At 40.1% G+C, this 21,366-nt stretch overlaps 1 protein-coding gene across 6 annotated transcripts in view; it reads left to right on the forward strand.

The window, feature by feature from the left end:
• Phkb (phosphorylase kinase regulatory subunit beta) overlaps positions 1-21,366 on the forward strand; it is a 183,520-nt gene that overhangs the window by 24,352 nt on the left and 137,802 nt on the right. For all 6 annotated transcript variants that reach the window (XM_013119905.3, XM_005079191.4, XM_005079190.4 and 3 more), the window contains 3 exons: positions 11,285-11,374; positions 12,930-13,068; positions 14,542-14,641. In XM_013119905.3, the coding sequence (XP_012975359.1) occupies positions 11,285-11,374; positions 12,930-13,068; positions 14,542-14,641 (329 nt within the window). The remainder of the gene's footprint in view (positions 1-11,284; positions 11,375-12,929; positions 13,069-14,541; positions 14,642-21,366) is intronic.

Consider the following 21,366-nt stretch of genomic DNA (forward strand, 5'->3'; position numbering starts at 1 on the left):
ATTAATTTCGTTATGAATATTTTTATTTATGATCAGTAAATAATGTTGCAAATGAAGCTCTTTTAATAATTTGTTGTTTATTGTAATTTTATTTAACATCCAAGACTTCTATTTATTCCTATTTTATAAAGTAATAACAAGAAAATGTTTAATTAGTGGTAATGATTTTTATATGACATATACTAATATGATATCAAGAGACATAATCTTTCTTGTGAAGACAGAGTGCTGTGGTATATGGTTTTCCCTTGTATATAATTCAGTTAATGCTGGAATAGGAGCATGATTTAAATCTTAGATATTTGGAATTTAAAGTTTAACTGTGAAATAGTGGTCCTGGATTTTTCTTGAGAAATCATGTATGTTCAGGTTTAGTGCTAACCCCCTGTAAAGAGAAGCCTTCCCGCCTGCCTGGTTTCAGAGCCGCATCAGTCCCAAATAAACACACAGGAGACTATATTCATTATGAAGCTGTTGGCCTTGCTTGTTTCTTACTGGCTAATAAGTATTTATCCCATAATTGGTAATCTAAGTATTTCTCTTACCAGAGAGGTTTCCGGGCTTCTTATCCCTATGGGAGTTACATCTTGACTTCCTGTGTTTCTCCTTCCCAGATTCCTCCTGGACTTCTAGTCCCACCTATCTTGCTTCCCTATTGGCCAACAGTGCTTTATTCACATATACACAGGACCTCCTCCATCATCCCCTCCCCTTTTTTTTTAGGTTTTACGAGACAGGGTTTCTCTGTATTGTTTTGGAGGCTTACTGTCCAGCCCGGCCTCGAACTCACAGAGATCCGCCTGCCTCTGCCTCCCAAGTGCTGGGATTAAAGGCGTGAGCCACCACTGCCCGGCTAGTACTACCTCTTTTAGAACTTAAAACTTTAAACTTTAAAGGCTACTATCATAATCTAGTGATTGCTCAGGTAACTTTTAATCATTCACTCATGGTTTCATTCACACCTTTCATCATAAGAACAGAAAAAACATATGTAGAGCATAACCGAGCAAGTTGAGTTACTCTTGTGGCCAAGGCTATGTTGTAGTTATGTGAGTCACGCTTAAGTTTGTCTGCCCTACTTCATTTATTGCATATGATTCTAAGTAGCCTTCAGCAAAGTGAAGACATTGTGAGGACAAAGATTTCATTTGCATACTAAGTATTTATTGAGTACCACTGTATGCCAGACTGTATTAGCACCAGGACTACTGCAGTACCTGTATGTACACATGTAGTTGGATACATTATATACTTAGTTTTTAATCTTATTTTGCTATAGTTAGGGTCAAGCTACATTACAAATTTTGGATTTTTCTCATTTCAAACATTTTATTGTTCTGGGAATATAAATGCAAGTGTAAAGCATTAGCTTTTAGTATTTTGAAACTTAATGACATAGCTCTTTTTGTTACATCTAGAGTATAAACATAGAATACTACTATTTATCGAACTTCTATTTCCTTATATTTTCATTGTGAACACTAAGTTTAACAGAATTTAATTTTTTACAGACATAACTATCATTTAGCATGTATCATAGCTTTATTAAATATATCATATGTAACACTTATATAGTAAGAAAATTCCTGTAGGAGAAATCCATAGAAATTAGTCTGATAAGAGGATTTTTGTGTATGTTACCTAGAGGTATTTGCCATGTGTGTGTGTGGGTGTGTTTGTGTACAACCATGCATGTACACGTATGTGCTAAGCTATGGTGTAGTTAAAGGATACCCTTGGACACTGTTCCTGGCCTTCTACTTTAAAGTGGTGTCTCTGGATGTTCAAAGCTGCATTTGGTAACCTCGCTAGTCCCTCAGCTGTGAGGAGTTTTCCTGTTTCTGCCTGGTGTCTCTCTGTAGGAGGGCAGGGACCACAGATGGCACTATGTACTTACCTGTGTTCTGAAGATCCAGACTCAAGTTGTTACACTTAGATGACACTGTGTAGCTGGAATTTCTTGTCCTGCCACCCTCCACCTCCAAATACGCATACAGAGACATACATTAATTATTAACTTGTTGGCTGATGGCTGGAGCTTCTTATTTGCTAGCTCTGTCTTACTTATTAACCCATAACTACTAATCTATGTATTTCTCCATGGCCTTATCTTACCAGAGAACACCTGGCACATGCTATCCTCCAGGTGTCTATATGGCGGTTCTTCGAGGCATCTCTACGCCTCTCTCCCCAGCATAGCATCTTCCTCCTATCTTAATCCTTACTATCTTCCTGCCTCTATTGGCCAAACAGTGTTTTATTCATCAACCAATAATAGAAATATATATATGGAAGGACATCCAACATCCCCCATCAACACTGAGCCTTCTTTCCTGTCTATCTTAGAAATAGTTTTATTAACACAATAGCATTTTATGTAATTTTCCTATTATCTTTATTTTTAAAAAGAGATTTAGAATTATCTCTTTCAGAACTTATTTTGGAAGGAAATCATTACAAAAGCCCATGTATCTAGTGTAAAATTTCATAGTTTAACAATGCTTTAATGACTCCTCTGAATGTTATTCTATATAAACAAGTAGAATTTTAAGGGTTCATGAAACATTTAATAGAGCTCCAAAGACCTCTTCAATAGGTTTTAAGAAAATAATTGTATTTAAAGTTATGAATATGTATTTACTAGGCCTCGTCATATATCTCCAAGTAAGCAGCATTCACATGTATACATATACACACATTGTTTAATTAAGCATGCCAAGGAATGAAAAAATTTGGAAATAAAAATAATAACAGCACAAAATAAAAGTGATTTATTTTAAAAAGACAGAGTGCCCTATGGTTTTTTAGTTATTTGGGGCAATTTAGGGACAGATTCAGTTTTATCCCATTCTGTCTTAACATAGAATGGCATACAGACAGCCACATGAAAACTATTATGACCACTTCAAGGCTGCCTTTGGTTTTTCTGCCAGCCTGTTTCCTTAGATACTTTTCATCCTTTCATGTAAGGTCACCATGCCAAGGCTCATTTCCCTCAGTTCTCAGTTGTCCTCAAGCAGGGAAGATGGGCTAGTGCTTGGACCAGTGATTCCTTCTGTGACAGGTCTCTGAGGAGCAGGGCTAGTGATGGGAAAATAAAGAAGACAGGAAAGCTGCTACCGGGGCTTCCATTCCTGATGGCTATGTCAGCAATGTTTATTAAGGAGTAGCCGTACATCTATCTTATATGTGGTTTTCAGGGGGGAATGGGCCAAGGTCAGCAGAGAGCTAAGTCAATATTGGCAAGAGAATGCAAGATACCTTAAACCCAGCTGCCTTAAGACTGATAACTACAAACCTACATGGGAAAAGCCAGGTTCCCAGGAACCCGAAACTTTGAGGCCCTGGCCCTAGCCCTGAACTGGTCCTTGCTAAGCCTGTCTGTGGGTGAGGACACAGCAAGGACCCAGAGCTTTTGTTCCCTTTTTCCTTTCATTAGGGCCTCTGGGAAAGCTTTAGGTCTGCTGGGCTCCCAGAAGATTAGAATGTCCTTTCCATCTTCTGAGCCTCAAGTATCACTGGTCACATCTGAGCATGGATCCAGAAGCATCAGATATGCTGGTCTAGGCTAACCCTTCCCTTGTAGAGGTTTCAACCAACAGCCTGCTTTGTCTCTGGTTTAGGACTCAATTCCTTGCTCTGAACATCTGTGAAGCTATATATATGCTTTACCTTTGTGGGATTAGGCTGTCTCATTGGGAGGTCTGCAATGTTCAGTCATTAGTTAATTGTTTTGCTGCTAGGTTCCGAGGAGAGATTCCCTTTTATGAACATCTGAGACTTTTGTTATATCAAATGAAAAGTTATATCAGGTGAAAAGTTCAAACGGTTGAGGTTTTTCCTTTGGATCTGATGCTCAAAGAGCATTTTTTTTTAAACCCATGTAATTATTTCTGTACCCTTGCAAATAGTATTACTTACAGTAAATGAAAAGGGAGGAGCTGAGAACAATTGACCTATATAGAAGATGTAAATTAATTATAGTGGTAGAGAATAGTGGACCAGACTTATCTAGAAGATAGTGAACATTAGGACCCTACGAGCGACAGAGTTGAACTTGCAGTGGCAGCTAACATTGGAGCTACATCTGAGTCTGTTATTACAGTCCATCCTGGCAGGTGTCTGGGAAGCTGGAAGGAAGATTGGACACAAACAAATGCCAGTGGTGTGGGAAATACCAGTAATATGGTAGCGCTTTGAGGGCCCAACAGAATTAGACAATCGCTTGGGCAATGCCATCTTTCCTTATCATGACAGCTCTTTGAGAACATTTGCGTATTTACAGTCATGGCCTAAAATCCCAGGTGAGACTTGTACTACTCACAGACTAAATGTAGCTTCTAACTGGCAGCGGTCTCCCAATCTTAAGTCTGGGACTAGCAACCATTACCCGTGTGTACACTTTTTGTTCCGATATAAATTCAGCTAATGCTGTGTAAGCAGGGAGAAAGTCATGCTTACTCCCCATCCTAGCCACAGAAGATGCAGAAAGAACATAGAGGAGGGGAGAGGTGCTCTATGCTATTCCCTCATTTCCTGCAGGAGCCTATTCATGGGTTCCAAGTGCTTTGTGAAGGGGGGAATTACCTGTGTGTTGCATTCCCTACCTCTTCCAAGCTGTACCCTGCTGTTATAGACAAATTTCAGAATTTGGAGGGTACCCCTTGAAGTTTGCAGATTTTTGCAGTCTAGGACAAAGAATTACACAGGGACACATACTAAGTTAATAGAAATAGTGGCTGTTTATTAAGAAGCTGGGGGAATACATATGCTGAAAAGCACTGGGCTAAAGACTCAGGAAGCTAACCATCATTTAAATAGCACCCACTTACCCACGTTTGTGTAGCTCAGGCAGCTTTTGCATAGAGTCCAGGCCTGAAGGGTTTCCAGTCCTCTGCCAACTGCCTTTTTTCATATGTTTATTTTAAAATATATATTTTATTTCTAATTATGTGTGTATATGCATTTGAGTGTTATAGGCACTTGTGAACTACATTGTGAATGTTGGGTGAAACCCTCTTTCAAAAGTAAAACAAAAGAAAATGTTATATTGATTACTTTTCCTTTGACTTCAGATTCTTGGCACTCTTTTTTTTATAAATCTTATTTAAATTAGAAACAATCATATTTTACATATCAATCCTAGTTCCCTCTCACTCCCATCCTCCCCTGCCCCCCACTGGGCCCCCATCCCACCCCCCATCAACTCCCCAGGGAGAGTGAGGCCTTTCATGAGGGATCATCAAAGTATGTCAAGTCATTTAAGGTTGGGCCTAGCCCCCCCCCCCCCCCCCCGCCCTGTGTATCTAGGCTAAGAAAGTGTCCCTCCATGGGAAATGGGCTCCTGAAGTCCATTCATGCACTAGGGGTAAATACTGGTTCCACTGCCAGAGGCCCCATAGACTGCCCAGTGCTCCTGACTAACATACAAGTTAAGGGAGCGCCTGGTTCGGGCCTGTGCTGGTTCCCCAGCTGTCAGACTGGGGTCCATGAGCTCTCACTTGTTCAGGTCAGCTGTTTCTGTGGGACCACACTCAATCTCGTCTGATTTTTGGCAATCGTTAGTGTCATACATCCTTGCATTATTTTGTTGGTTAGGGAATATGCAACATGATTGGTCATCAATCTTATCAAAGTGTTTTAAGATCATGGACTGTCTTAGTTGGGTTTTCTATTGCCGTGGTAAAACATCACTAAAAGCAGCTTGAGGAGAAAGGCTTTATTTCCTTTTTTTTTTTTTTTTTTTGGTTATTATGAGACGGGGTTTCTCTGTGTTGTTTTGGAGGCTATCGGTCCAGCCTGGCCTCGAACTCACAGAGATCCGCCTGCCTCTGCCTCCCGAGTGCTGGGATTAAAGGCGTGCGCCACCACTGTCCGGCAAGGAGAAAGGCTTTATTTCGTCTTACACTTTGTGGTAACAGTCCTTCTCCGAGGGAAATCAGGGCAGAAACTCAAGCAGGGCAAGGCCCTGGAGGCAGGAACTGAAGCCAAAGCTGTGGAGGAATGCTGCTTAGTGACTTGCTCCTTGTAGCTGCTTATCCTGCTTTTATAGTGCTCAGGACCACCAGGCCAGGCTTGGCATCACTCACAATGACTGGGTCCTCCCAATCAATCATAAATAAGGAAATCCACCGTAGACTTGTCTGCAGGTCAATCGTATGGAGGCATTTTTCTCAAATGAGGTTTCCTCTTCCTAAATGACTCTAGCTTGTGTCAACTTGACATAAATCTAACCAGCACAATTGACCCCTTGTCAGCTTGACACACAAATGCATCACTATTCAACTAGAATGTTTTTCTCATTTGTCCTCAAAATGACATGTTAATATGACATAGAGCATTCTAACTTTTAAAAGTCTCACAGTCTTTAAAAATTCAAACACTTTTAAAAGTCCTGTCTCTTTAAAACATTCAAAGTTCAGACCTCCCTAAAACATTCAGTTTCCCTAAAACCCTTAAATCTCTCTAGAACTCCGGTCTCTGAAGGAGACCTCTGAACAGTGGGGGCCCCCTCCTGAACCTCGATTAGGCACTAACCACACCCAAATACCTGTTTTCACAGAGACCCTTTATTATGTAGGGAAGAAAAGTTAAAGTGACTTCTTTCTGACTCAGGCAGAAAACAGTAGCAGATGACCTTGCAAGTGTCATTCTTAAGAGGAGAAAAGGGAGGTCTGTGTTAGAATGGGCTAGGATGCTGTGGTAAACGAGATAGAGGATGAGGGAGAAGAGGAAGGGGACAAGGGAAGGGAACAGGGGACTGGATAGAGAGGAGACAGACACGGAAAATGGCAGTTTATAAAGGTAAAGGAGGAAGCCCTATGTTAGGATGAGATGTTAATTAGGCATGTTAATTAGGTAAGCCTAAAGAGGGCTTCTGATTGCTGGAACTTGGTAGGCAGAAGTGGCCAAACAATGGAATAGACCTTGGTGGCTAACTTTAAAAATGTAATCTAATGGTTTTTAGCAAGGCAGAGGGAATGGAGGAGAAGGGTAAGGCCTGTCAGAGCCACCTGCTCAAGTGGGCCAGTGTCTCTAAAAATTCAGTCTCTTAACTGTGAGTTCCTCTAAAATAAAAAATAAGTTGCATACTTGAAGGAAGAATCAAGGCACATTCACAATCAAAATAAAGCAAAACTAAATTCCAACAGTGGAAATCATTGAGTATCCACTATCTGGGATTCACTCATCATCTTTTGGCCTCGAAAGAACAGTTACACTCCTGGTTTTGCCATTAAAAACACACACACAGCTTGTCTTGTAGTCCCAGCCTATTGTTCCACACAGTGCTGCTTTGCTTTTCAGTGCCACCAGTCAACGGGGAACCTGGGGGAGGCAGTTAAGAATGGGGAGACAAGAGACACGAGTGACGGACACAAGACAGTATTCTGATCAAGTCTCGTTTATTGAAAGTACCAACAGGGCTTAAGTAGGGCATGTAGCAGAAGAGCGGGAGGGCCGAAGTTCTCCTTGGCAGAGTATGTTCCAAGAACACAAGTCTGTAGCTGGGGGAGTCTGGACTGCAGGCCAGGAGGCAGAAGTGTGGGAGAGCCTGGATTGCAGGCCTTGAAAATATGCTGTACAGGAAGATAAGCAGACACGGAGAAACAGAAACCTACCTGTTAGTCTCTAAGAATACAGTAGTAATATTTAAATGGTTTCTATTATGCTGTCCTTATTTAGGGCCCTCTACACTACTGTAGTCTCCAAAATGCCACAATCTCCTGCTGCAACTAGGCTGTATTTTCATCAGTAGCCTCTTCTGGGCTCTCTTAGGGACTTTCACCCTGCCATGTGGTGCCAAGCTTCAACTTCTATGACCCTCTCAATCCTGGGTCTTTTACTGCATCTGAGGCTGTCCCATCACCACAGGCCTCTCCCATCCCATCTTTGGGGACTCCAGCCATACCACACAGTGCCAAGCCTTACTTAGCTGCTCTCTGTGACCCTTTGATGCCTTCAAAACTAGCACCACCTGGGCGACCCTGCCACAACCAATTCTGCTGGCAGCATGAGATGAGGTGGAGGGGAACCACAGTTTCTGTGTGCCGACCCCAAGGATACACTCCCAGATTTCCCCTAAGCAATACTGCTCTCTTCTCATCACAGCTGATTCTTCAGCCCCAGCTGACTGAAGCTGTAGATCCTTAATTCAAAGTATCTCATAAACGGCACCCGGGGTCTGTAAGGGGCTCTTACACTTCCATTTGGAATTTCATGTCAGGCCTTCATTGTCTGTGTTTCTTTCAACATTCTCATCTTCCAAGCTCCCACTTCCAGAGCAGCCTACTGAGTTTTGAGTACTCAATAGCTTTTCCAGTCCAAAGTTCACCTGCTACCACAATCCTCCAAACACTCTTGGTCAGGTCTGTCACAGCTGTACCCCCTCTTGGTACCAATTTCTTTTTTAGTTTGGGAATCTATTTCTGTGGTAAAACACCGTGGAGAAGTAAAGGTTTATTTTTCCTTACAGTTTGAGGGGACAGTCCATCAGTGATGGGAGTTGGGACAGGAACTCAAGCAGTGCAGGATCCTGAAGGCAGGGATTGACCATGAAAGACTCCTGTTTACCGTCTTGCTCATAATGGCTTGTTCAGTCTGATTTCTTGATGGCACCCAGCGCCACCATCCTAGGGATGGCACCGCTCACAATGGGCTAATTCAAAAAATGCTTTCCTATGGACTAATCTGGTCTGGACATTTTTTAAAATTGATACTCCCTGTTCCCAAATGACACTAGCTCCTTAAACACATGTAGACTTCAGGAAGATACAATGAAAATCTTATGAATCAATAAATAAATTTTATAAATAAGATTATTTGAATTTTATACCTTTCTGCTTTGTTCTGATCAGCCTTTCCTTCCTTCCATTCTCCTCTTCCTCTCTCCTTTCTTCTCTCTTCTCTTACTCCCTCCTATCCTTTTCCTCTCTTTGCTTCCCTCCTTCTCCGTTTCTCTCCCTCCCTCCACTGTCCTAGGGATTGAACTGAAGACCTTGTGTTGGCTAAATGTTTTACCTTTTACTAAATATGTTTTTAAAAGGATTCTTCCTGTTTGTTTGCATGAAAATAAAAAGTAAACAGATACCTCCTTCTTTGGTGCTTTTTTTTGTGTTAAAGAAAAATCACTTAACAGTAATTTTAATATAGTTAGTAGTAAGTGCAATGGCATTTAAAACCTAATATTTTAGCCTGAAACCATGGTTAATCAATACTATCTTTTAAGTCACCTGCCACTGAGTTCAGTTTTGCATATTCAGCTTCTACCCATATGCTCTTACATCCTTTACCTAATTGTAGTGGAAGTTCATGTTTGTCTTTGCATGAATCTGTATGTTTTATATGTGTTTATATGTATTTGTGTGTATTCATTGTGTCGTGTGCATGTGTGTATGTGAAGGCCAAAGGTTGACATCAGGTGTCTTCCTTGGCCACTCTTCACCTTAATTTTTGAGACTGATTCTCTCATTGAAGTTGGAGCTCATGGCTTTAGCTAAAATGGCTGGCCGTCAGCTCTGAGGATCTGGCTGCCACCACCACACCAGCCCTGGGATTACGTAAGTACAAACAATGCCACACCCATCTTTTTACCTGATTTCTTGAGGATCTCATGCCAGGTTCTCATGTTTATGTGGCAACTACATTACCTACTGAGACTTTACCCCGATAATTGCATGTAATGTAACAGATTACCTCTACTGGTTGAGAAGATATAAGTAAAAACAAAAACATTATTTTTTCATAGTCTTTTCCCCTAAGCAACACTCTTTAGTCTACTCATTCATGCTTAAAAAGTTGTGATCATTTGCGTCTTCTGTTTCTTTCTTAGTAGATGAACTTCACTGGGAATGCATAGTTTCCCAAAATTTAATACCTGCTAATCAGCAGTGGCCTCATTGTTCTTTCTCAACTGACAAGCTTTCCTTACATTTGTATGTATCCTCAGCTATGGCAGTGGACAGAACTAGTCTCTTGTTTCCTGCACAGCTGGAGGACAGTTGTTCTGATGATCAGTCTATGTTTGCAAAGGTCTCCATTCTTTACTATGGAGCCATGCCAGTTGGTATCGTTATTAAGACCCTTTAGAAAATATCTTCACTCAGAGCATATTTTTCAAATTTCTATTTGTTTGCTTGAGGGGAGTAGCTGGCATGTCATACTGCCTCCTGTGGAGGTCAAAGGGCAACTAATAGATTTTTCCTTTCGCTATTCCATAGATCAAACTCAGGTTGTTAAGCTTAATGACAAGCACCCTTACCTGCTGAGACATCTCTCAGCTCTGTCTGGCTTTAAATTAACATATTGGACATAGTAATTTTATGATCATAAATTATTTAATTTTATTTAAAAATATACTTTTAATGTATGTCAACATGATTCATCTAACCTTGGTAAATGGTAAGATAATTTTTGTACTGTTTTTTTAAACTATGTGTTATGTATTATCTGAGTCTAGAGATGAGTTAATTATGACTGAGATGTTATGATTTCTGAGTGCTTTTAGCAAGAATGGAGATAGTACTTAGGCTGATGGCTGATGGTTTGGGTGTCTTCCTTTCACATAGTAGCTGAGAAAGTGTATACTCAAGAGCTCAATTTTCTGTACTCACTTTGTGGCAAATCATCATGATTATTGTGTATTCTGTAGCTTTTGAGCAGCATGCTCTTCTGATGCCTTGGAATAGTTTCCATGACTGAGAAACAAGTGAGTTTTTCTTACATTTAAGATAGTAATGCAAGTGAACAGTAAGTCTAAAATGCCAGTGTGAAACATAGCTGAATATAGAGTGAATGGCTCTGGGGTGTGTGAGCTACTGGAACATAGCTGAATAGCTTTGGGATGTGGGATCCTTATCTTTACTGCTTGAGGGTTTTGAAGTATGACCATTCCACAGATATTGTGTACTGAGTATTAGCGTAAGTAATGTGGTTTAGACTTAAAAACCCATAGTAAAGTCTTTTTCTCATTGATAGAAATCATTGGGCTTCTGACCACTCCATGAGTGTTAGGGGTACTGGGTTGCAAGGCCTGGTTGGTGTATGCACCACATTGTTGGATGGAATGGTTTCTTTGAGGTAGGGGCAACATGTAAGGCTCTTCTCTGCTTGTTAAGACTCTTCTCTGCTCTTTTCTTGCTGAAATTTTTACCGGGAATAAATAGAGTAGGTCAGAAATGAACTGAAAACTATATTGTTGGTTATTGCAACATCATTTATTTAGAAAATTTCATCGTTTATCTGGGTGAAAATTACTTAATTTGATGAGTTTTCATTTTTCTTTTAGGCTCTGTTTATGAACCTCTTAAAAGCATTAATCTTCCAAGACCTGATAATGAAACTCTGTGGGATAAATTGGATCATTATTACAGAATTGGTAAGCACCATCTGAGGAATCATAGTACTTATGACTAGTACTCACTATTCTATAGTTATATGTCGTGTATTATGTTGAAGTATTACTCTACAATTTGGAGATGGGGTATTTTCACTGCTAAAGGAGCGATATATTCCAGTATTTTCTTTTGCGCTATTGGGACCAGTTCTTTACCATGACAACGATAATTAATGTTCTGGGGAAGATTTGTTTAGTCTGAGAAAACAGTACTGAGTGCTGTGGCCCAGCTTGAGCTCAGCATCCAGGAGGTGGAGATAGGAAGATTATTAATTTGAAACTAGCAACATAGTAAACCTGTGTCTTAGGAACATATAAGCAAACCACAGCAAAAACAAGGAGGTGTTAATGTCAGAGCTGGAGAAAGGCAGCTGTGTGGAAAACTTTCTCCCAAGCACAACATGTCTATTGCACTCTTAAAAGATCTCTGTAAGATTGAGCCTAATAACGCCATTATGGAGTGGAGGGGCCTGATGGGATTTATACTTAGTTGATAGGGTGAGGGAAAGACATTTTCTCCAGTCATATATTCACTGGTAAGGTGCCAAGGCTCCTGTAAGCAACTGTAATGAAAATCTTTGGACCACCAAAGGAGTGAGGGAGGCATTAAGCAAGAGGAGGCTAGTTAGGAAAAGATAATGGTGAATATGATCAAAATACAGTGTCTATATACATCAAAAATGTCATAATGAGCCCATTATATATAACTAACATATGCCATCACATTCTTTAAATGAAAAGAGATGGAAATAGGAAAAAGTTGTCGATTACATTGATTTAGTGTATTTTGGGGGAAAGCAGTGTTATTTATACAGAACACTGGACAGAAATATAGTTTCCTTTAGGAAATATAAAAAACGTCCTGTCGGGTATCTGTTTTCCTAGTTTGCAACTCTGTCAAACAGAGGAAAGAACTGATTTGAGACCCTTGCTATATCCACAGCTGTCCTTGCTATATAAAAAAAATGAAATTTTACTTTGGAAATTTAAAAAGATCCCTAACCTGTACAGTTCAGTAAGTAAACTAACACTTTGGTAAACACTAGTCATCAGTGAAATACAGGCCTCTGACCTGTTTTGTGGTCTTCCTTCTTCCTCCATAAATTGTGGATTATTTACTTTTCATAATCCAGAACTGGTTTTTTACTTAGGAAGTCAATGATATCATGTATTGTATATTTGCTTTAAGTTTTCTTACTTAATTGGGTTTGACAAAAGTATTATAGTCATATTTTTTTGGTTAATCTTTTGTGGTTAATATTTTCTCCCTTGTGCCTGATGTTATTTTAATAAGATTTGCACCATTTATTGACATCAACCAGCATAATTACAAGCTTTTAATGCTCTAATTAGTTGAGTGCTTTCTTCAAAACTATAAAGACACCTTCATGCAATGTGGGTTTCCACTTGGCCAGGGTGACATTCTTGAAAATTTTATGCTAAAGCTCAGTTTAGTTTAGAAACGACAAAACTTTCAAAAAATAGAATGGGCTGATTGTACATTCATTCATTCATTCTTTTTTTTTTTTTTTTGTAGTCAAGTCAACAATGCTGATGTATCAAAGTCCAACTACCGGTCTCTTTCCTACTAAAACATGTGGTGGAGATCAGAAGTCCAAAGTCCATGAGAGCCTGTACTGTGCTGCCGGCGCCTGGGCTTTGGCTCTAGCATACAGGTGAGCTATGATTATTCTAGTAGCTCCAGTAAACTAGTTTTATAGAACGAAGATAATTAAAAGAGTATTATAAAACATATTTTGGAGATCATTTGATAAATTTGAATATAGACTGTATTATACAATACATCAACTCTTAATTGTCTTGAGTGTAATTAATGGTGTTCATAGTTATGTAAGAGACTACCTTTTTTTTCTAGAGATACTTCTGATGTTTGTAACTTTCAAATAATAAAGAAAAATTATTACTTAGATATGAAATACAAGACAAGATAATGTTAATAGCTGGTGAATCTAAGCAAAGACTAAGTGGTTTACTTATTGTAGTATTCTTTTAACTTTTTTGCACATTTGAAAGTTTTGAAACAACACAGGAGCAGAAAATTGTTTTAAAAGAATATACTCAACAGAGGGGCTGAAGTCAGACAGCATCCTTTCCCAAAGACCTCAGAAGAGAATTTGGTATTACTTTGCTGGGCACATTATCTATGCAGAATTAGTGGTTGATGCCGCTCACCAATCTGCCTTGTATCAGGGAAGAAACAGTATGTATACTTTACTGGCTACATTAAATAAGCTGAAAGATGTGACAATAGTGAAGAATTTACGTTTCTGATGTTAGCCCCCTGAGTACGTAAGAGCTACAGAAACAGACTTTAGTATACTGTATTGAAGGAGGCATGGATGATTTTTATCAAGCAGCAGTGAGCTGCAGTTATTTAAGTGAACCAATGAGCATGCCATTCTTATTTTTTTTTTTTTTTAGCTGTGGTTATTTCTTCTACCTTTTAAGGTCATTCATAATGAAAATACTTTTTTTTTTTTTTTGCCCAGAAAGAACATCTTCATCTAGTTTAATGATTAGATTTTAGCAATTTTTTTTAAGCAAGAGAAGTAAAACATGGTCAATTGACTTTTAAACGAAAACCTGAGAATCTGAAACTTGATGCAAGAATATACCTTATGTGTCATTTGGGTGCATGCTTAGGCGAGGGCCTCTTTAAGGGCTAAGGTGCTCCCTGGAGCACAGCAAAGAATGCTTATGCCTACCTTAATTTCTGCTTCTTTGAATCTAATCGGGAGTTAAATATCATAAAGAGATAGCATGTTGGCATTTTGTAACAGTGAATTTAAAATAATTGTGGTTAATCTTTTTTCTAATGTAGAAATAAGCTTCCAATTTTAGCTAAATCATTAAAAAATTTCCTTTTAAAAAGAATTGACTCCCAAAATAATAATAATAAAAAAGAATTGACTCCCATAAAGCAAGAAAAACTGCACAAGTTTTACCGTGAGGGTTCTTTTTTTAATTGCATTTCTACATCTGCTGAGAAGAGGTAACTTCACTAGAAGAATTAGTAGAAGCCACCAGAACATAGGATTAGTCAGTAGTTAAATACTTAATTATCAAAAGCTCTACTCCCTTTACAAATGCAATTCCAATTTGTTTCCTGAGTTATCTCTCTCACCCAGGCGCATTGATGATGACAAGGGAAGGACCCATGAGCTGGAGCACTCTGCTATAAAATGTATGAGAGGAATTCTCTACTGCTATATGCGTCAGGCTGATAAGGTAAAGCATGGGGACTGAAATCCTCATATCGTTTAAAGGATTAATTTAACCACTACTGCAGTAGCATCTTCTGAACAATGTCTTTGGAAAAGATCAAGCCATGTCCCAGGACAGTCGTCGAGTTTAACCCAGTCTCTCCCTTCCCAACCCAAGCCTTTGAAATCCTGAAACTGAGGTAGCACCTTCAGTGAGAGATGATTGAAAATTACTATTTAGACTTCAATTTGTATTCCTGATTTGTTTTTTTCTACGATAAAGATCCAGATTCTCAGGAAGCTAACAAATATGAATAGTTCTAAACATCTTATTATTTAAAGAATATCCTTGTCAAAATGCATTTTGGATGTGTGAATTGTTGTGGCAAAGGGGAATTTTAAAAGTATAATATCTCATTCATTTACATGCAAAGAGGCCAGGAATTCCAGCTTTAGCAAACAGAACTTTATGGTGTTATATGGGAGTGAAAGAAACAATACACCTAGCATGGTTTGTCTAAACTTTAAAGTTCTAGACAAATATAGTACACTGTTCCCTTTCCTTATCTCCTATGCCAGGCCCTAACTCCTAACACTGTGTCCACATATATCCTTCCGTGTGTCGTGGGTTCCTAAGATGATGTCAGCTGTAATGAGTCTCATAGGATACATAAGGCCATCGTTTGTGGTTCATTGCAGCGAAGGACACAGCGTGACTGAAGCAAGAGGCACCTGGTAGTGTATAGGAAGCAAGGCATCAGCTTCCCAGGGCAGCACATGTTAGGTGCTCCATCTTTTTTTCCTCCTCAAGATTTTTATTAGCGTTGGTACCCTCTGTCTAACTCCCAAATTCCAGACTCCCAAGAGAAAATGTATTGTAGCCTAAACCACATCAATTTTAGACATGCAAGCCACTCATAGGAGAGAATAGTAGAAGCCTTCCAAAATACAAGTTACCTCACCAGGGCCAACGGTGGCACTTGTAAACATCCTTTTCCGAGGCTGTTGGGTGCAGGGTTACTGTGCCAACTCTTTCAGGACAGTCGCCAGGTTAGTGCACTGACCTCTAATCTTACCAGTTGTGTCACTTTAGATGAGTTGTCTTCCACATGCTTCTGGTTTTTTGTTTTGTTTTGTTTTTTATCTGTAACATATGAATCCCAGCAATACCTGCTTCATACAGTTTCTATGAGGAGAATGAAATTGAATATAAAAAGTACTTGAGGTACTGGTCCTCCAAGTGTCAATGCTTCCCCTCTGCTATTAGACTGCACCCTTCAGATGTGTTTCAGTTTCTTCATTTGAGGAAAGATGTGATCTCTTAGTGTTTTGTATGCCATAATCATATGAATATATCATTTTAGCTCTTTTCTAGTGGTGATCCCATGACTCCTTATACCTACTCTAGTTATGGGCTGTTAACAATTAGCAAATCCAGCCATGATGATCTTTTGTAATCTAGCACAGTTTTACTCACGAAGATGGTGACTCAGAGAATAGCCCTATACAGCATTGTCTATACCACACATAGACCAGGGTTTTGAGTATTTTTATTGTCATAAACTTTCTTGACCCCTATATATTTTTGCAGTGGGGAAGTGGAATTAATTACTGTAATCTACATGGAGTGTGAGGGACTGATTCAGAGATTCCATGTTATCCCTAGAGTAATGTGTATTACCATTTGTTGTATGCTCTCTTGCTGGAGAGGTGTAAACAACAGAACAAAGTAGAGTTTTACCAGGTCCAGCTTGGCCAACCTATGAGTTTCTCATGCTTGCTTCTATGGATGAAGGGCTACTTATACAGCACAGATGACTCAAAACAGCCACACCACCAAAGAAACTGTCACTTTAGCATTTATGACCGCAAAGCTGGAATCTCCTCTTCAGTTTACCTTCCACACTGTACATGCTCTCCTGTCAGCCTAGGCCAGAGACCTCACACAGATAGGTCACGCTTAAAAACAGCTGTGCAGGAGGTGTGGATGCAGACACTGTGGTCTAAGTTGAGGGTTGATTAACCTCCTCCTTAGAGGGAAAATATGCAAGATGCATCTTTTTTGCTTTGTTTTGTTTTGTTTTTTCAAAACAGAGTTTCTCTGTGACTTTGGAACTTGTCCTGGAACTAGCTCTTGTAGACCAGACTGGTCTTGAACTCACAGAGATCTGCCTGCCTCTGCCTCCCGAGTGCTGCAATTAAATGTGTGCCACCACCACCCGACAGGATGCATCTTCTGAGTCTTTTTTTTCTTTCTTTCTTTTTTTGCTTGTTTGTTTTATGACAAGTACTCTTTGTAGCCCTAGTTGTCCTGGAACTCACTGTATAGTCTGGGCTGGCCTTGAACTCACAGAGACCTGCCTCCTCTGCCACTCAAGTGCACTACCATGCTCATCAACAGGCTGGATTTTAAGGATCTATTCCAGACAGCTTCAGCAGCTTTGATGAAGGGAGTTGTTTTAGTTTGATATATGTTTCTGTGATAAAATATCCTGACCAAAAGCAATTTGGGAGAAAAAATGGTTTATCTGGCTGTCAATTCCAATTATAGTCCATCATTTTGTGAATATCAAGGCAGGAAGTCACCTAACAAGTCACATCCCATGCCTAGTCAAGAGCGTAAGGAATAAGCACATCCTTGCTTGCCTTTCCCACACTCTATTGTTCTGTTAGTGCCATCCCCCTCTAGACTGTGGTGATACCCACAATGTGCTGAGTCTTCCTACTGCTAGAAATCAAGGCAGTTCCTACAGATATTCCCACAGGCCAACCTGAACTAGGTAATTCTTCAAAAAGACTCTGCACAAAGGTTTCTAGGGTTTTTTTCCACAATGGGAAGAGTAGGAGAAAAATAATCTAAACATCACACCTTCTATTGCTTCTCTCCATTCTGGGTGAGTCATTTTCTTCGTGAATCTATGTCAGGGTGAATATTGTGTTAGCATGTGTGTGCCCAAACACACATGTGGAGGTCAGAAGACAGCTTGCTGAAATCAGTTCTTGTTTTCCACCAATTGGGCCTCAGGCATGGATTCAGGTTGCTTGGCAACAAGCATCTTCATCTGCCTAGCTCTCACTTGCCTGTGAACGTTGTGTGTGTGTGTGTGTGTGTGTGTGTGTGTGTGTCTGTGTGTGTGTGTGTGTGTGTGTGCGCCACGGTGCCTGTGTAGAGGGCAGGAGATACTGAAAGGAGTGAGTTCTCACTTTTCGCTATGATTCAGGGTCAGGCTTGGTGGCAAGTTCATTTCTAGGCCTTTAAAAAGTGAAATTATCTTTTTACCTTTTCTTGCAACTATAGCAAACACATTTGTTTGTGTTATGCTGTTTAACCTCAAGGCTTATGTTCTTTGTCTTCCGAAGTCAAGTCTAAACTTTTCTTCTTTCGATGAGTCTCTGTGTGTGTGGAATATGCTTCCTGGCATTTTTGTAAAAACATCATCTAAAAGATATTTTACATTTATTAGGGAGTACTTGGCATTGTCCTTGATTTGTAGGATATGAAACAATATGATTTTGTGGTTTATTATCTTGTCTGGGATCATGTTTATTAATATTTTACTTCCTAACATTCCTTTTGCTCTTGTCCTGGGTAATTTTATGTCAGCTTGCCACAAGCTGGAGTCCTTTAGGAGGAGGAACTGCAATTGAGAAAGTGACCCCACCATGTTGACCTGTAGGGAAGTCTGTGGTGCATTTTCACAATTAGTGACTGATGTGGAGGACTTGACCCTTTGTGGGTGGGGCCATCCCTGGGCACCTGGATTCTGTAAGAAAGCCAGCTGATTAGATCTCAAGGAGCCAGTGAATAAGCAGCACTCCTCAGTGGCCTCTGCATCAGCTCCTGCATCCAGGTTCCTGCCCTGACTTCCCTTTGACTGATGTGATTGAAATAAACCCTCTCCCCCGCCCAAGTTGGTTTTGGTCCTCCTGTTTCATGCTAGCATAGAAACCCAGCTGAGGCAGCTTTTTTCTTACTGCCCTTGTGGAAAACACACAGAGATCTTCATGGCTGATGTGCAGTTGGTCTGGTGGGCTTTCAGTGGTTGGGCCTCATGCTTAATTTCACTTAAAACACTGCTGAGTTTCTAACCCGTGAGAAATCACTGAAATTTTGTAAGATTTGTTCTTCCAGAACATTTACAAAGATGGGATAATTATTTTCCTTAAATGTGTTTTACAGCTATAAATTAAGAATGGATGACAAACTAACTATCCCAAATAAGTTATTTACTCACAGTGGGAAAAGTTTTCAGGAAAAATGTAAAATACAAGTAAAATTAATTCTGATATAGTTTAGAAAAATGTGCTCCAATTGTTCCCTTGATCTTTACTTGGCAAATGCTAGGTGTCCTATAAAATACTAATTAATGTATCTTGTTTCTTGACTGTTTTCAAGAGTACATTTTGTTTGAAGTTGACATATAGCTTGTCTCATTAATTTTCAAAGCTTACAGAATTTGATTTTTTCTGAAATCTTAAATTACTTATCTTTTAGCAGCTTTGAAATTCAAAGCCATTATATAATTCCCCCATATGAGCATCTTTAATCATTTAGCAGTTAGTTTTCTCCTGACACTGGGGTTAGAAATAAGCCTCCCGCTGGGATCTTACATGACTTGAAGACAAATGACAAGCACCATCTTGTCACTTGCAGCAGTGACTTCATTAACCTGACAAAGCCTCATCTCATCCTGTTTGATCCCTGTTCAATAGTGTGCCTTTAGTTGTTGTCAGCCTGACACAGGCAGGATCACTTACTTGGAAGGAGGGAATCACCTCCATCAGGTTGGCCTTTGTTTAATGATGAATGTGGTAGGGTGCAGCCCACTGTGGCCAGTGTCACCCTTGGGCATGTTGTCTTTGTATATAAGAAAGCAAGTGGAACAAGCTATGGAAAACCAGCTGGTAAGCAACACTCCTTCATGGTCTCTGCTTCATGTTTTGCCTCTTGTTTCCTTCCTGTTTGAGTTCCTGTCCTGACTTCCTTCAATGATGGACTGTAACCCATAAGCTAAAAATCAGTCAATGTTTTTATCACAGTAATAGAAGAGCAGACTAGGAAGAAATTAGGTACTAGAAAGTGGGATTATTGATGTGATGGGCCTGGCCAAGTTTTGGGAGAGGATTGTGGAAGTGCTTGGAGCTTTTGGCTGGGAAAGCCTTTGAGTGCTCCAAGGTTAATAGGCTGTTGTTTGAGGGGCTGGAAGATAAAAGTGTTGAGAGAAGTGCAAACTCTGGAAGCTGGCTGGTGACATCACAGGGAAGTTTGATGGTTTCTTGAAGACTTTATTGGGGCTGTTCCTGTAATACATGTGAATTAAGAGTTTGTGAAAATGAAACATGGCATGCTTTACTAGGGCAATAGATGCTGGCTGCTGGGGCTGGAAACTCAGCTGTGATTAATAAAAACTAGCATCATTGAGGGAAGTGTTTCCTCAGGGTCAGGAACACAGCAAACTAGGACAGTAAGGAAAATGAATCTTTTTTCAGTTCAGCCATATTTTTTAAAGTGGACTTTTATTTAAATTAAAAACAATCTTATTTTACATACCAATCCCAGTTTTCTCTCCCTCCTGTCCTCTCCATGTCCCCTACTGACCCCACCATCCCCCCATTCCACTCCCCAGGGAAGGGGAGGCATCCCATGGGGTATCATCAAAGTCTATCACATCATTTGGGGCAGGACCTAGGCCCTCCTCTGTGTATCTAGGCTGAGAGAGGATCCCTCCACAGGGAGGGGGCTCCCAAAGCCCATTTGTGCACTAGGGATAAATGCTGGTTCCACTGTCAGAGGCTGCATAGACTGCCCAGGCCTCCCTACTGGCACACATTCAGGGACATAGTTTGATCCTATGCTTGTTCCCCAGCTGCCAGACTGGGGTCCATGAACTTCCACTTGCTCAGGTAAACTGTTTCTTGGGTTTCCCCAGCATGGTCTTGACCCCTTTGTTCCTCACTCCTCCCTCTCTGAAACTGGATTCCAGGAGTTTGGCTCAGTGCTTAGCTGTGGATCTCTGCTTCTGTTTCTATCAGCTACTGAATGAAGGCTTTAGGGTGGTATTTAAGGTAGTCATCAGTCTCATTATAGGGGATTGGCATTTAAGGTAGCCTCTCCACTAATGCTTAGATTCCTAGTTGGGGTCATTCTTTTGGATCTCTGTATAATTCTCTAGTGCCAGGTTTCTCTTGAAGCCTATAGTGGCTCCCTCTATTGATGTCTCTTTTATTGCTCTCCTCTATTCCTCTCCTGACTCAATCTTCCTGATCCCTCATGTTCTCCTCACCCCTCCTCTTCTCCCCTGCTCTTTCCCCTACTTCCTCTCTCCTACCCCCATACTTCTAATTGGTGACATGCATGTCTCTCTTATAGTCCTTGTTTCCTAACTTCTCTGGAGATGTGGATTGTAGGCTGGTAATCCTTTGTTCTATATCTAATATTCATATATGAGTGAGTACATGCTGTGTTTGTCTTTTTGTGACTGAGTTAGCTCACTTAGGATGTTTTCTTTTAGTTCTATCCATTTACCTGCAAATTTCAAGATTCCATTGTTTTTTTCCACTGTGTACATATACCACATTTTCTGTATCCTTTCTTCAGTTGAGGGGCATCTAGGTTGCTTCCAGGTTCTGGCTATTACAAATAATGCTGCTATGAACATAGTTGAAAAGATGTCCTTGTTGTATGAATGTGTATCCTTTGGGTATGTGCCTAAGAGTGGAATTTCTGGATCTTGAGGTATAATACTGGTT

The sequence above is a fragment of the Mesocricetus auratus genome, unplaced genomic scaffold (assembly GCF_017639785.1).
Source record: "Mesocricetus auratus isolate SY011 unplaced genomic scaffold, BCM_Maur_2.0 Super-Scaffold_100045, whole genome shotgun sequence".
Classification (NCBI taxonomy): domain Eukaryota; kingdom Metazoa; phylum Chordata; class Mammalia; order Rodentia; family Cricetidae; genus Mesocricetus; species Mesocricetus auratus.